This window comes from Nyctereutes procyonoides, unplaced genomic scaffold (genome assembly GCF_905146905.1).
Source record: "Nyctereutes procyonoides isolate TBG_1078 unplaced genomic scaffold, NYPRO_anot_genome, whole genome shotgun sequence".
NCBI classification, from domain to species: Eukaryota; Metazoa; Chordata; class Mammalia; order Carnivora; family Canidae; genus Nyctereutes; species Nyctereutes procyonoides.
The window spans coordinates 38689017-38704370 of NW_026575020.1; the positions used below are offsets into that span (position 1 = coordinate 38689017).

A 15354-nucleotide genomic window follows, 5' to 3' on the forward strand; every position below is an offset into this window, starting at 1 on the left:
AATCAGAAGCAATTTGCATCGTGAGCAGAGATGTCGCTCCCACTCCCACCCCCTTGGCTGTGCTCTCTGTGCGGGACTGGTTTTGGGGCTGGCAACTTTAGACCTATGGCAAAAATAATGAACAGCAGTGAGGCTTGGAGATAGTCTGAAAAATATCCTGGAAAAGAAAAACATATGCCAAAGAGTGTGGTGTAAAAGTCATATTTCATGCCTGACTTTAGAGAATGTTAATAAGGATTAGAACCATACTCCAACAGAACAACTATCAGTCAAGGCGGGGTAATTAATTTTGCTTCAGATCTCTGCTTGGGAAAATGAAAGCAGTAAGTGTTGTTTCACAGCACAGAGATTCCATCGCACTAGAACAACCCAAAGAACTTCCAAAGTTGCATCCTGATCCCAGCTGAAAGAAACCTGGCTGTTGCCGGCGGCCTCTGCCGATCTGTCGCCGTGTAGATTTGGGGATCTTTTCCCAATGTGAATACCAAACTTTTTTTTTTAATTTCAGGATTGGCTAATAAATATGATTAAGATAACACATCCCAAACCACGTGTCCTCTGCTTGGCCGCCAACATGTGGAGTACAGATGTGTCTTCCGTGTACAGATGACCCAGCCGGCTGCTCCCCTGAGGCAGGGACCCTGGGAGACGGAACCCGGAGAGGTTCCGGCAGTCCCTTGGCCCTCTGTGGCCCTGGCCTCCCCGTGACCCACTGTACAAAGGAAGGGCCAAGCCCAGGGTGTCTGGGGAGTCAGATACTAGAAGGACAAAGGAAGGTGCGATATGGTCACCTGGTTCTTGTCCTTCAATGTCTCAATTTAGAAGATAAAATTGCCAAATTGTGTATGGTTCCATGCTATCTGGAAAGTTCTCAAACTCATTCCATCACGGAGACCTGCCTGTTACCCTCCTCAGGAACCAGGATTGAAGGACCTTCTCCTCCCAGTGACCTCAGCCTCAGGAGAAAAGAGTAAGCCAGTGCTAAAGCCAGAGTCTGGGAGCGGGTTCTAGAAATAGAAAGAATTGTGTAGTTGCCACACAGACCCCTAACTTGGCAGTGGGTAGACTGGAGTTCCTGTCTCCATTCTGCTACAACTGAGTGAGCTTTAGGGCAAATACTAACTAGCCACACCTGGGCCTCAGTTTTCCCATTTCTACAGGGACCCTGAAAAGCTCTTCAGCTGGGACCTGCTAAAGCAGCCCAAGGCCTGGGTGGTGGGTATCACTCTGGCACACCCTCTGTGGTCACTGAAGAGGGTTCTTGGAGGCCAGGCCCTGGAAATAGGGCAAGGAAGCCTGGGCCTTTTGTTGTTGACAATCAGCCAAACTCCAGCTCTGGGGAGACAGGTCAGCAATCTCTGAGGCAAGAGCACCTGCCAGCCCAACCAAGCAGGACCCACTGCCCCCAAAGCAAAGCTCTGGATTAAGGTATGAATTAGTCTACTTCTTAGCTTTGGGCGGGGTGGGGGTGGGGTGGGGAGTGGTTAGGAGCGAGAAAGAAGGAGTTCCTCACAGCCCAGGCCAGGTAGAAGGGCTCAAGTGGACAGAAAGGGAAGGACATTCTACGACTGTGGTAGAATGAATGAATGAGTGAATGAACGAAGGAACGAACGAATCAACAAATGAACGAATATATGAATGTATGTCAGAAGGAGGTGAGGGCCTCCAAACCCATCACAGCAGGCAGGCTGAGGGCAGGGTACCTCCCTGAGAAGAAAAGGGCCACTAGAGGGTCCCTGGGGGAGGGGTACCGTGACCTGGATGAGCCTCAGCTTCCTCCAGGGCAGGGGTGGGGTAAACTCTGGCCGCTTGGCACAGGCTGGAGGGTCTCCCTTCTGGACCGGAGGCTCCTCTGGGGAGACAAGGAGGGTCAGGCTTCTCCTAATCTGGATGTGGTCAGGACCACTTTGGGGAAGAACTCTGTCACCAGCCCCCTGTCTCCTTTCAGCTGGGATGGACTGGGCGTTGACCCGCGCATTTCTGGCCCCCTCTTACCGCTCAGGCACTGGTCTCCCCGGAATACCCCAGACCTCTTCCCTGCTGAGCAGCCCAGGCCGGTGGGCCCAGGGCTTGGCCAAGCCGGGCTGATATGAACCATCTGCGTTGTCTTAGGCCGCCCCTCTGCCCACTGTCCCTCTGAACTCGGCCGGTTCCCGCGGGCCGTTTGATGCCTCGTAGGGTCACAGACCCCCGCACACAAATCACTGCCGCGGGGCTGGGGGTGGGGCGGAGGCGCTGAAACCTAATCCGCAAAGTTTGCTCTGCCGCCGGCTCACTCCTTCCCTCGTTCACTCGGGCACCCCCCTCCCCTTTCCAAACAAGGCTTATTTTTCTTGCCAAAAAACCAAAGTTGGTATCAAGTGTTTCGAGGGAGAAAGTCTCTCTCTCCCCCGCCCCAGCTTGGGAGGAAGGGCCGGAGCTGTTGGCTGAGCTGGGGATTGCAGAGAGGCTCTGGGAGGGAACCCGCGGGAGGTGAGCTCCCAGCTCCCAGGTCTGCTGGTCCTTCCCGAGGTTAATGGTCACGGACCCAACTGTCTCTGACCCTGCCCTGTCCCCCTGGTCCCCTGCCCAGATAGTCCCCTGCCCATCGTGGCTCTCCATCCCTGTGGGGCCAGGGATGGAAGCATCACTTCCTGCCCCTTCTCCCTCCCCATAAAACAGCCTCTGCCTGTCGCTTTTACGAGGTGACACCCAGCTCTCAGCCCCATCCTCCCCGCACTGGAGCCTGGGCTCGGGAGGGAGGAGACTGAGCAGTCAGGCATCTCCAGAGAGCTCCCAGGACGCACTGGGGTCCCTGGGAGGCTGCCCCAGAGCACAGACAGAGCTTTAAAAGGAGGCTAAAGAGCGGGCTACATTAGAGACAAATTCCTCCAAAGCCTCCTCTCCAACTCCACTGACTCTGAGGCCTTGGGAGTGAGATCCTAGAAACTGGCCAGGAGGCAGCCGGCCTGGGTCCTCAGGAGAGGTGCCGAGTGGAGGCCTGGGGGCACGCAGGTTTCATTTGCTGGGAGTTGGTTTTGCTTTTGGTTTTTTCAGCCGGTGCAGCGACCCGGAACCGCGCCCGGCCGTTTCTCCGACGCCCGCCGCTTCCGACCGGGCTGGGAGGCGGACGCCGGTGGCTCAAGTCCGCGCCGGCGGTGCCCGCTGTGCGCGCTGGAGTTCTGGTTGTCGGAGAAAGCAGCCCGCGCTGGGGCAAGGCGGCGGCCACGTCGAGGGGCCGGTGGGCAGACCCAGCTGGGTCTCCGGGGCCGGGGGAAGGGGCGGGGGCGGCCGCCGGTCGGAGCTGCGCGCGCTCGCTCGCTCGCTCGCTCGGTGGGACCGGGGCGGTGGAGGCAGCGGTGGCGGGAATAAAGGCGCCACGGGCCCGGCGGAGAAGCGGGCTTCCGCGGGGGTCGAACAAAGGAATTCGCCCTCAGAAGAAAGGGGCTGCGCGAGCAGCCGGGAATGGCCAACCCCGGAGACTCGCAGGAGCACGAGCGTCGCCACATCGGTCCCAGGGATCCAACGAAATCTGCCCCGCGCAGGACCCCAGCCTGGCATCTCCATTCGGCCTCTCCCTTCTTGTCAATCCCGCTTTCATGGGGATGGTGGGTGTGCACCCCCCAGCGCCACCTTTCCTGGGAAGAGGGGACAGAGCGGCCGGTGCTTTCAGTCAGTGGAGGCAAAAAGTCCACCCCCCCTCCCAACTGGCATCCTCTGGCTGTGACGCCGTTGCCCCCATTTTCCAGAAGCTGACAATTGAGGCTCCCGAAAAGCAACCCCTTCCCCCATCCCCGCCGCAACGCTTGGCGGGCTCAGGAGACCCAAGCCGTCGGAAACGAAAGTCGCCCGGGGGGGGGGGGGTGACAGGGCCGGAGCTCCCCTCCTCCCGCCGCCCTCGGAAGGGGTGGAGGGGACACGGTTGTAAGGTGCTCCGCTTCTTTTCTCTGCTTGACATGAATAAGGGGATTAGGACGGCAAGTTTCCGTCGTTCAGTCCGACGGACAAAGGGCCCCGCGGTCAGAGCGGCACAGTCTCTGATTAAACGACAGAGCCCTGTCACTCAGCACCATCCTAGGTACTTGTGTTCGTGACATAATCTTATTAGAAGATAAAACCGGTGAAATCCTTTCCATAATGAAAAGTTACATTTAATGGCTGGACTCGCCCCCCAATCCCTCCCGACCCTGCCCGCCTCCTCCCGTTGCTGTTGGATATGGCTCGCCTGTAATTGGCATTTAAAGCACCAAGTCCGAGAGAAAAACGGGGTTTAGGGTTTTTGTAATCCCCCTAAACTGTCTTTGTTCGAAATCTCCACAGATACAAGTCTGTTAAGAGTAAATATTTGTGGATTGATACAACCACATTTCCCCCCTACAAACCAAATCTGAAAAAAAATCTGCCCTCCCGCCGCGCTCGGGCAAGGGCACAGGAGGGAGGGGGCCGGGGTCGGCCCTAGCGTCTGCATCGGGGACCCTGCGTTCGGGTCGCCTTGCCTCCTCTCGGACGGAGCCCAGGGACTTTGCACATTTCTCAGGTGGAAGAAAGGTCTTAGGTTCTTTTTTCAATTTTCTGTGCTCTCGATAAACAAACCTCCCGAACCTGCTGCTTCTGGGCCTGCCCTAGGGGGTCGGTGGGAGGGTTTGGGGAGGGTGAAGTCTTTTCTCCATTCCAAAAGAAAATGTGAACTCTCTCCACCCGCTTCTCTCCCTTCGGGCAGGTTTGATTGACTCTAAGAGGACTCGTTCCTCCTGGGTCGTGGGAGACCCAACCCAGCAGGGTGCCCTGAGTCCAGCCTAAGAGAGCACCCGGAGCCGCCAAGGGGCCCCCCCGAAACACGAAGGAGTCCGAAAGTTGCAGCGGGGCCCCCGGTTCCCGGCTCCAGCACGGCCCGTCCCGGGATCGGATTCCTTCATAAATCAGCGGCTGGGTGAAAGGGCTGCGCTTTAGAAAGGGCAGGACCGTGTGCGCGTATTAGAGCGCGCGGTTCCCAAATCCGGGCTAAACCCCTGGTGACACCGAAATTCATCAACCACTGCCGGCGCCCGTGGCGCAGCCGAGGAGCCTGTGCACCGCGCTGCTCCACTTGGGGGAAGGAAGAATGAGGAGCAGGGACCATCGGAGAGGTGGGCCTGGAGGGCACGGGTGGAGACCTCTGAGAGCCGCCCCGCGCGCACGCGGGCTTCGAGCAGTGAAGGAAGCTCACTGCCAGGGGGAAGGCAGTTATTCTAACCTTTTTCCTTCTCTGGCAAGGGCTGGCCCTACACCGACATTCTGGTGCGACATTCTGGTGCGAAGACAGCAGTGACCTCCACCCTCACCCCTCCCAACCCTGAGGCAGTAGCCCCCACCCCCACCCCAACACACACACTCACCTTTCAGTCTGGGCGCTCTAAGGAGAATCACAACTGCCCAGGGCAGACTGGAGCTTTGGGAGGAACAGAACTCCAGGACTTAGGGATCCCATCAGCTTTGGGAGTTAGACCCACCTGGGAAAAATCTGCTATATAGTAACTGGGCCTGAGAGAAGTTACCTAACTTCCTCCACCTCAGTTTTCTCACCTATACAGGGACCCAAAGCAATAAAGGCCAGTAGACATCGCAGTACTCCAGAAATGTCAATTCCTTTTCTTTCTAGATGTACTACTGTGACCTGCCCCTCTAGGTCAATAGGACTCTGTTCCTGTGAGTTCCTATCTAATCTACCCTGGCCATGCTCAAGAGTAGGCTGGATAAAAAAGCAGGACCTCTGTCCCTCAGTAATAATGGGGGGCCATTCACAGGCTGCTGCCTGCCTGCCTGCCTCCAAGAACCGAGGGACCTGCCTCATTCCCCTTTCAAGGGAAAAATTCAAAACACAGGCTCCAGACCTGGGCAAGGGGCAGGAGGGTGGGCTAGGCCACTTCAGGAGGCCTGTTTAGGAGGCTCCACGCTCTGTATGAAAGGCAGACAATGCATTCCTGCCAGGCAGGGCGTCTCCAGCTCACTTCCCAGGCAAGCAGGAAGGAAGCATACATTGACTGAATGTTCATTGGAGGCTGGCACCTTTGGGTCTGTTTCACTTTATCCTCAGAGATTGATTCACTTTATCCTGGGAAACTGTAACTAGTACCCCTAGTTCAGAGGAGGAAACTAAGGCTCAAGAGGAGCTATGTGCCTTTCCCTAAAGGCCCCTAAAGCTTGGCCAGGGACATTCTCCATCTCAGCTCTGTACTTGCAATTTTATTCTTTCCTTGGAGAAAATGTGCCCCACCCAGGAGGCCCTCCGTTCGTTCCTTCGTAGGAGGTGGCTTCCCGAGCACCTTGGTCCTCTCCATCTCCACAGGCTCGGGCAGTTTTGAGCCTAGGCGGGAGCCCACACCCCCCCCCCCCACAGACCTGTAACTATGGCAATTCAGGAATCACATGACAACAGTCACTGAGTCCCGGTGGAAAGCAGGGCATGAGGTGGGAGAAGGGGAGGACAGCAGTCACACCAGCTTGTCCTGACCCAGGGCTGCTGGACCTCCTCTCCTGTCACTGCTGTTGCAGCACCCCACAGAGGCACCTGGGGAATGGAGGAGCCCCTGGCGGTCCTGTGTTCCAGCATTCTAACTCAGCTTTTTGCATCTAGCCGGCAGCTCTGTGGTCTCCTCATTTCTGCCAGCCCCGGTGGGCACCTCTGTTGCTCCGGGCAGCCCTCAGAACCCTCTCCGGCTGGCAACCACCTAACAGTTCCCAGGGAAACCTCTTAAGCAGGGGCCAGGAAGCAAACATCTTTGTTTCTTCTGGAACCAAACTCCAGGAACTAGGTTTTTCCTTCAGCAACATTCCCTCCCCCCGCCCCCCCCCCTCAGTTCACCAAGTGCTGGGCAAGCCAGGTGCTCTGCAATCAGCCAGCACACTTGGTCCAGGCCAGTCTAAGCCAGGCTCTGGACGGAGACAAAGCCCCCACCCCACCCCACCCAATGTACTCACATATCCCTGGGACTCCTCTACTCCCCCAACCCCCCTTCGGGCCCCGGGGTCCACAGGGCAGGTCCAGTGACTGCCAGTCAGGCAGCTGAACAGAAATGGATACAATATTGCCCCGGGAATAACAAAGGAAGGGCCCACGCAGAAATTTATTTGTTCTGATCAGGCGAAGCAAAGGTAAAGGGCAGCGAGGAAGTGCTGTCAGCCAGGCCTGAAACCCAAGAAAGTTGCCATTCTGAGCACAGTGGCCCCTTATACCCCACCACTCCACAACACAGCGGTAGTTAAAGCAAACACAGACCCTTCACTGCCCTGTCAGTTACACCTTCCCCCCAAAATTACACAAACTTTGAAAGATTTTTCTGAGAGAAGATGGATGCTTCGGGAGACTTGAGGTCAAAGCTAGGCTGTTTAAAGTATATTATTAACAAATAAACATTTACTGCAAAAAAAGAGAAAAACCCTATAGGCCACCGGGGAACCAAATCATGTTGCTTTTGGCTTCAAATGACAGGAGACATTTATGACATGAATGGAGAACACCAGCCGGTCGATGAAATGGCAAACGTCTGCCACTTTGCTTCCTCTGCTTTCGTGAATCAACTTTTTCAAATCTGGTTTTCAGCCTTACCCTCCCTTCACTACCACCACCTCCCCACTTCTGACTGCAGTAGCAATAAATATATGTAATTTTGGTTTTGCTCTCTGCTGCCATCAGCACAGAATCTGGGAGTTGGAGAGGGCTGGGTCAGCCACAAAGCCAAGGGCCCTGGGTCCTCCTGCCCCAGCTGACTGACAGCTCATATGAGCTCCTCCGTGGATGAGTGGACCATCCCTTTCTTCCTCCCTCCCTTGAAGCTGAGGCCTGATTGTGGTGTCCAACAAATTGGAAGTTATAACTCATGTCATTGAACGTATCCTCCATTTCTCAACCTAACTAATGCCAAAGTAGGACGGATTTTTTGTTTCCCCTTTTCTGTTTTAAAAACCTCATAGCCACAGGACAGAGGAAATTCCTTGGGGGAGCACAGCCAGCCCATCGTGGACAGAACAAACCTCTGTGGGCTGAAGGATCTTTCTGACCACCTGAGCTGGTGTTTCTCCACCTTTTCAACCTTATCTTTTAGAGAAACATACAGATCCTTCCATCTCTAACCACCCCCGCCCCCCCCCCCCCCCCACCCCCCCCCCCCCCCCCCGCCGCCGCCGCCCTTTTCTAATGGATTCTCACTCATCCTCATAGGTGTTGGGTTGAGCCTTTTTCCCCTTGTCATTTGAGTCACAAAAACAGTAAGCCCAAAGGGTTTTCTAAATAAGAAATTATAGTATTGAGTATGCTTTTTCAAGCTATTCTCAGAACCTGAAGATCCCAATATTGCTCCCCAGTTGTTAAGATATTTGCTGTGGATCAATTCCACTCCCTCTCTCAGCCCCTGAGGAGAAATAGGCCCGAACACCAGGCCCATCCTGCTACCTGCCCTTCCTAATAATGCATAGTTGGCATTTGTTCTTACCTATATAATCAGAAGGTTTTTTCTGCCTCTCACAGCTGAAGGTAATGAGGAGGATACTGGATCCCATGGACTGTGGATCATTTATTAAGGCCCCACCAGGTACCCTGTGTAATCCTCACAACCATCCTGGGAAATTTTATCATCACCCCTAATTTGCTGATGGAGAATCTGGGGCTCTGAAACAGGTAGTCAGTTGGCTAAGATCACATGGCTGCTGAATGGTGGGGCTGGGAGGTACACCCAGCTCTGTCTCAGAGCCTAGAGTTTTTCTCCTCATTAAAGAAGGCATGGCCCTCACAGTGCCCTCACTCAGGCAAAGGGAATGATTTTCTCAGGGGTACCCCTCATCTTCCCCGCACAGGGAAGCTAATGTCAAGCCTATCATGCCAGCTGCACCTTTCTCTGACACAGAACCCATGGGCAATTTGGTGTCTCCTTGGAGACAAGGCATTCTTTGCCATACTGCTGGTGGTATTGGTAACAATAATTTCCAGAGTATTAACAACATGCTAGGCGAGATGCCAGGTCCTCTGGGGCATGTTATCTCAAATCCTTATTAGAATCCTTTCCCCTAGGTGGGTATGTCCCCATTTTACAGAAGAGGCTCAGGTGGATGCCAGGACTGTGTGGTCCTAAGCCTGGTTCCAATGGATGGGGTAGGAGGGAGCTGAGGGTTGACAATCACCTACTCCGGAGGAAATCCTCACAGCCTTCTTCCCCGACTCAAGAAAAATCCGACAAACAAATTAGGCTACACTAGCCCAGAGCCTGGGGAATACAGGGTGAGCCAGGAGTCAGCTGTGAATAATGCCTCCGTTCAGCAGCAGATGACTGCAGCCTTAGGAAGGCCTCTGCTTACCCTTCTACCTGCAGCCGAGATACCAGGGTTAAAAGGAGGGTGGCGTCCCAGGAGCCAGAGGGTCCTCAGACTTGGCCTGGCAGAGTGAGAGCCCTTCAGCCCTCAAATCCCCAGAGGGAGCACTATGGAGGCCTTTCTATGAGGCAAAGCACTGGCTTTTCCTCCCAAGCAAATCCATTTCCAGGACAGACCCTCTAGCTCAGGCTGTGGGCAGGGATGTGTGCAGCTCTGGATTAGACAGATGGGGGCCATGCCAGCTGGGATACCTGCTGGTAAGAAGGTGCTGCTGGTAACTGGCACCCTGCAGTAAGGGAGGCCCTCCAAGCTGGGAGAAACAGCAGGCAGAAAAGGCTGGAGCCTGCTTTGCTCTCCCGGTGCCACACCCCTATTCTGCCGGAGCGCTCAGAGGAGAGGTGAGCCTCCCTGGAAGGCCTTTCCCGGTGTAAACACTTCCAAGGAAAGAAGGAAAGGAATGTGCTGGGAAGAGCCAGGTTGGGCCACTGGAGCCTCAGCCAGCTGGGGTAGATTTACAAAAAAAAAAAAAAAAAAAAAAAAAAAAAAAAATCACCCCAGGAATCAGTTTTTTTTTTTTTCCCTGAAACTCAATCAAAGTCTCACTGCTCCCCCCTCATCTTCTGCGAGTGGGCGCATCCTACCTGGGCAGACGAGCCCCAGGGGACCCTCATGGGCTCAGCGGAGCTCTGCAGCTCTGCTTGCCGCGGGGCGAGGCCGCCCAGGCAGGCCCGGCTGGTGCAAGGGCGCCGCCAGCTCACGGCACCGCGGCAGGAGCACGGCCCGAGCAGGAGCGCCGCGCCGCGTCTTTGGGGCACGCAGGCTCCCACTTGCACACCAACGGGTCCCAGGTTGCCAGGCCTGGGAGCTGTCTTACAAGCGATTAGACTCCATTTTGTGACAGATTTTTGGACTCTCCCACCGACCCTCCCCCCTTCCGGAGCCTCCTCCAGGAATTCGCCACCTCCTCAGGATAGAAACGCTTTCCAGACGAGCGACAGACGGCAAGAAAAAAGACTTACATAATTCTATTTGGCCAAGCCACCAAGAAAAAAAAAATGGGGCGCGGGGCGGGGGGGGGGGAATTATGTTGTCAATTTTCTTTTCATATGTTCTCCGGTGGAGGAAGGAGAGAGAGGTGTTCGTGATTTCGCATTTGGAGGCCCCGTTTCCTCCCGCTTTCTAACCAGGTTTGCAGATCCAGAAGGAGCTCTGGCCGTCAAGGGGCCAGGGCCTCGGGCGCAGAACGATCGGATGATTTTTTCTTTTAAGGAGTCCCAAAAAACACGTATGGAGAAAAAGTAAACTTTTCGAGTTACGCGTGAAAATGCCCAAATGCCGAGGCCCGCGCTCTGCTTCTCCTGTCCAGGATGTGTGGTTGGATTTTACCAAACACTATTAAATGTGCCCGAACGTCAATTAATCACCCCCATGGTGCGTAAAATCACGTTGCGCTTCTGGGTGTCCCAGGTCTTTAAAACAAATCGAAAGAAGAGTCGCTTAATAAAAATAAGCAACCTCTTTCTAAGGACCAAGCCCGGCAAGCTCCTCAGGGGGCAAGGATACATTTTTCAAGTTTTTTTTTCCTTTGGGGGGGGGGAGGTTGTTAATTTCCCTATACCACTGACACAAAAGCTCTATAAGATCAAGAAGGCACGTTTCTGTGCCCACTTGCCTGGATTCTTGTCTGAAAAGCATTTATACACAGATGCAATAAATATGCATCTGCGATCCTCAAAGAAAAAAGAATTGTGAAATACACTTTTATTTTGCAAAGAACGTCGCCTCCGCAGTGAGTCCCTGCCTGTCTTACAGCGCTGGCTCTCCCTGAGAAACGCTGAGGCGAGACCCACCGGGGATATTTGTCCATAGGATTGTCTTGATAACAACCCCTCCTCAGCCCTCAGCCGGCCTAGTGCAGATACCTAATTGGCCTTATCGGAAGAAAGAGGGGGCGAGGGAGGAGGAGGGCACCGTCAGAGGTGTGAATAATGCCCGCCTGGAGGCTGCTGCCTTGCAGGACCTCGACCCAGAACTCAGAACCTGAGATTTGCCCAGCGCCAAAATTCACGGGCAAACACATCCCAACTGCAGTGAAGCATCAAGCTCTCAGGCGCCTTTTTTTCTTTTCTTTTTTTCTTTCTTTTAAACAAATATGCTTTCAACAAAGCCAACGCAAATGTTTAATTGTTTTGTAAAATTAGGGGGTTGGCCGCTCTGCTGTAAGGAAATACCCAGCTCAAATTTTGTGACTACAGTTCTGAGCTCTGAAGGACCAGGGAGCATCCTCTCCTTGTTTTAAACAGAAGCTCCATAAAGGACTGAGAGGGGAAGAGACCTGGCCTGGCAGATATGTACAAGATTTTGGAAAGGGTCCCTCCAATACGTAAAAAAATTTTTTTTTCAAAAATCTGCCAATCTCCAAATGACTTGGAGGCCCATTTCCAGTTTCCTGGGCCTCCTGCCCCCACATGTTGAGTCATCCAGGCCGGTGGAAAAGTTGGAAGTGGCACTGCCAGAGCTGAGCTAAGGGTCAGGCAGGCAGAGGTGCAGGAGGGCAGGACGTGGGTGGGCTGGAAGTTGGTGAGCCCTGCCCCTTGGCCAGACCAGAGCCCCCAACCACATCTACCCCAAACTACTTTCCCCATTTTATTTGTGCTGCTCTATGCCTGCCTGTGGCCGAACTGACTGGCGGCCACACTTTGTCCTAGACCTAGAATCATATCCGACCAGAGCACAGCACAAAACCCTACCAACAGCAGTGTGCCTAATTTGGGGTGCAACAGACAGAGGGAGAAGCTTCAGCAAGACTCTGGGATCAACAAAATAACTGACTCTCTGAAATGTACTCCAATTCCTGCCCGCAGAGTCCCCAGTGGGCACGAAGAGCAAGGTGCAAAGAGCAGATCCTATCAGACCTCCAGACCAGCGGGGAGCACAGCCAAATTTGGTGCTTTTGTGGGGCTCAGCCAGAACCCTTCAGAATAGAACGTAATACTCTCTCCAGGGCTCTAGCCTACAGCCTCACTATTTCTAGGCCTCAGCCAAGCAGCTAGAGAGATGGAGATGGGGCATCCCAGCTACTCCACTTCCCATCAGGGCCTGGACAGGTAGGCTGCAATCATCACCAGGCGTTGGCAGCTCAACCTTTTCCTGGAGGCTTGGGCACACACAGCTCCCTCTGAGCCCCGAACCACCTGAGAACCTACTCATTCTAAGTCCCATATAAAAGGGTCTTTTGGGCCCCACTAGAAAGTTTTTGAATGCACCCACTTGTCTCCACAATGCCTTCCTGGGGGTCCCCACACTCTTCTTCCTGCTATTGCTCCTCTGCCTCCCTACCAATCACACTGCCAGGCACAAAACCCAGAAGGTCAAAAGAAAAAGCCTGCATCTGCTCTCATCTGTCCCAGCACCTTGCCAGACAAATGCATAGTCGCAGCTAAAAACAAGTCAGCAGATACGGCTCAACCCATAGTGTCTGGACTCAACCCTGAGGCTTACTTAGGCTACGCCAGGGCAGAGCAAGTTAACCCCTCTCCAACACAAACACTATGCAAGAAAGAGGCTGACTTGGGCAATTCTTCATCCCCTGCCCCCAGGAGCCCCAAATTGTGGTTTGCCACCTCTTGAGGTCCTCTTCCTAGACAGCTCCTCCAGCCAGCAAAAATTGCAAGTGCAAAATTCCCGCATGGAACGCTTTGCAAAGAATGGACACTTGTTTTCTGGCGGGGACTGAAAGTACAACAGGGAGCATGGCAGGAGGGGGGCATCCTGACCTGCTCAAGTAGTGCAGCAACCCCCCACCCAACTCTACTTCCTTGCTCCAGAAACCCCAAACCTCCAAAAAACCCTACTTTGGGGAAGCACACCGCCAGAGCCTGGCTCCCTAAAACAGTTTTCATTTGGGAATCAATTCTTGGTCCCCAGTTTAGGCCTCGGTGAGGTCAGGCCCTGTCCCTGGACAGAGGAATGGTAACTTCTAATTGGCCGAGGGCCTTCTCCTGTACCCCAACCAATGCAAGTTTCCTGACAAAAGATGGCAACTAGAGACCGCCAGAGGCTCCTGGCCACCCCACTAGTGGTAACCAGGCTGGGGATGGTTCGTCCCCGCCGAGAGTCGCGCAGCCCGCACAGCCCTCAGAGCTGATGGGCCCGGTGGCGCTCAGAGCCGGCAGTCGGGCGGCCACGGGCCTGGCCAGGCCGTGGGGATGGCCGGGCTCGAGTGCCGGGCGGCGGCAGGGAAGGAGGAGGACGAGAGGCGCTTACTGTTGGTAGTCTTGTTTGCAGTACAGTTTCCGATCCCGGAAGTAGCAGCTGGTGGTGAGGGCTTGCTGACACGCAGCGCACTGCAAACACTCCTCGTGCCAGGAGGACTCGTTGACTCGCATCAGGAAGCGGTCAGAGATGGGCCGCTGGCAGCCCTCGCAGACGGCGGGATGCGGGCAGTCGGAGCCTGCAGCGCACAGGGCGAGAGTGGAGCGGTCAGCGCCGACCAGCCTGGCCCCAGCGTCCCGGCCGCTCCGTTCCTGCAGCCCGGGCCCCAAAGGCGAGGGCAACCCGGGAGTGCCATCCGCCGCCTGCGCTCCACGGGTCGCCGCACCCGGGCTCGGGCCAGGGAGCCTGGGCGTGGAGAGGCCACAGGTCTCGAGCCTTGGCTGGGCGCTGCACTCTCCCTTTCTCCGGAGATCAGCGCTCGGTGTGACTACGTAAGAGAGCCCGCTCGGCGTGGAGTAGCCGGCTGGGACCAAGACAGGCGAGGTGAGGCTGGGGCGCTTGCTGGCTGACACGCCCCACGGTGGCGTTCGTGGACTTCTGTCCCCAATCTCCCCAAAACCTGTAGTTCGGGTGGCCCAGGGGACATTTTTCTCTTAGAAGCTCCCCCCACCAAGTGACCTGGCAGCACTCCCAAGCTTGCTAAGGTGACCACTTGAGTCCTCCATCACTCCTGCCACCCGCCTCCTACCCCTTCGGGAGTGGCAGCTCTAGCACCAAGGCCCAGGGAGGATGGTGGGTGGCAGCTGGAGCTGTCCTGGCCTCCCTCCTCCTTGGTGGTGTCCCTGCCAACCTCTGCCTCCTCACGATGCCTGTTTAGGGGTGCCTCGCTGCAGGAGTCTATTCTGTGTCCCCTGCACCCCCATGTCCTGCAAACCATTTCCTTATTCCGTTGGTCCGGACCCCTGCGTCCCTCTCGGGAGCATGCCCCTGTCCCCTGCCCGTGACCACTGGGGCGTTCTGATGCCTCACTCACCCAGCAGCACCCCCAGAGTGGCGGGCCCGGGGCGCAGGGCGTGCTCCTCCATCTTGATGCCGTCCAGCATCTTGGCGCAGTCCGTCTGCCCACGGGGGAAGCACCTCTCCAGCGACTCGGGACCTGTTGCTATATCCATGGGACGCGGGGCGCGCCGCGGGCCCCGCCGGCCAGGGTGCTCGCCCGCCCGCCTGCCCGCCCGCCGCCGCCGCCGCCGCCGCCGCCGCCCAGGAGCCGGGGAGGCGCGGCCCCCGCGGGGTTGGGGCTGCGGCAGGGGCCGCCGGCCGCCCCCGGCTAGCGTGGAGCGCGGGCGCGCCGGCCCCGGGCCCCGGCGTCGTGCGGGCGGGCCGGGGCGCTGCAGTCCGCGCCGCGCTCTCCCGGGCACTCGCAGCCACGCGCGCCGGCTCCTCTGTCACCTGCTTGTCAGCCCCGGAGCCGGGCTGCGGCGGCGGCGGCGGCAGACGGAGCCGCGGGGAGGAGGCGGCGGCGGCGGCGGCGGCGGGCGGGGGAGGGGGCGGGGGTGCAGGGGCGGCCCCGCGGGCTGGGGGGGCGCGGGCGGCGCAGCGGGGTCCCGGGCGGGGCGCGGCGGGCCGCGGGGCTCCAGGCGCGCTCCCCGCACTACTCCAGTGCCATGGTGCGCCCGTGGAGCCGCCGGGTTTAGAGCTGGGGCTGGCGGCGGAGGGATACTCCGGCCGGGAGCCGCCTCACCCCTCCTCAAACTTCCTGACATTTGAACTCATTGGTGCGCCTCGTATCCCTGCGCCGGGATGAGCCGGCGGCTCCAC

At 56.5% G+C, this 15354-nt stretch overlaps 1 protein-coding gene across 2 annotated transcripts in view; it reads right to left on the minus strand.

Annotated features, from left to right (window-relative positions):
* Positions 1–14708, minus strand: part of LMX1B (LIM homeobox transcription factor 1 beta) — an 83317-nt gene extending 68609 nt beyond the window's left edge. For both annotated transcript variants that reach the window (XM_055345716.1, XM_055345673.1), the window contains exons 1-2: positions 14570–14708; positions 13588–13774 (exon numbers count right to left, since the gene is read on the minus strand). In XM_055345716.1, the coding sequence (XP_055201691.1) occupies positions 13588–13774; positions 14570–14708 (326 nt within the window). The remainder of the gene's footprint in view (positions 1–13587; positions 13775–14569) is intronic.
* Between the last annotated feature and the right edge of the window lie 646 nt (positions 14709–15354).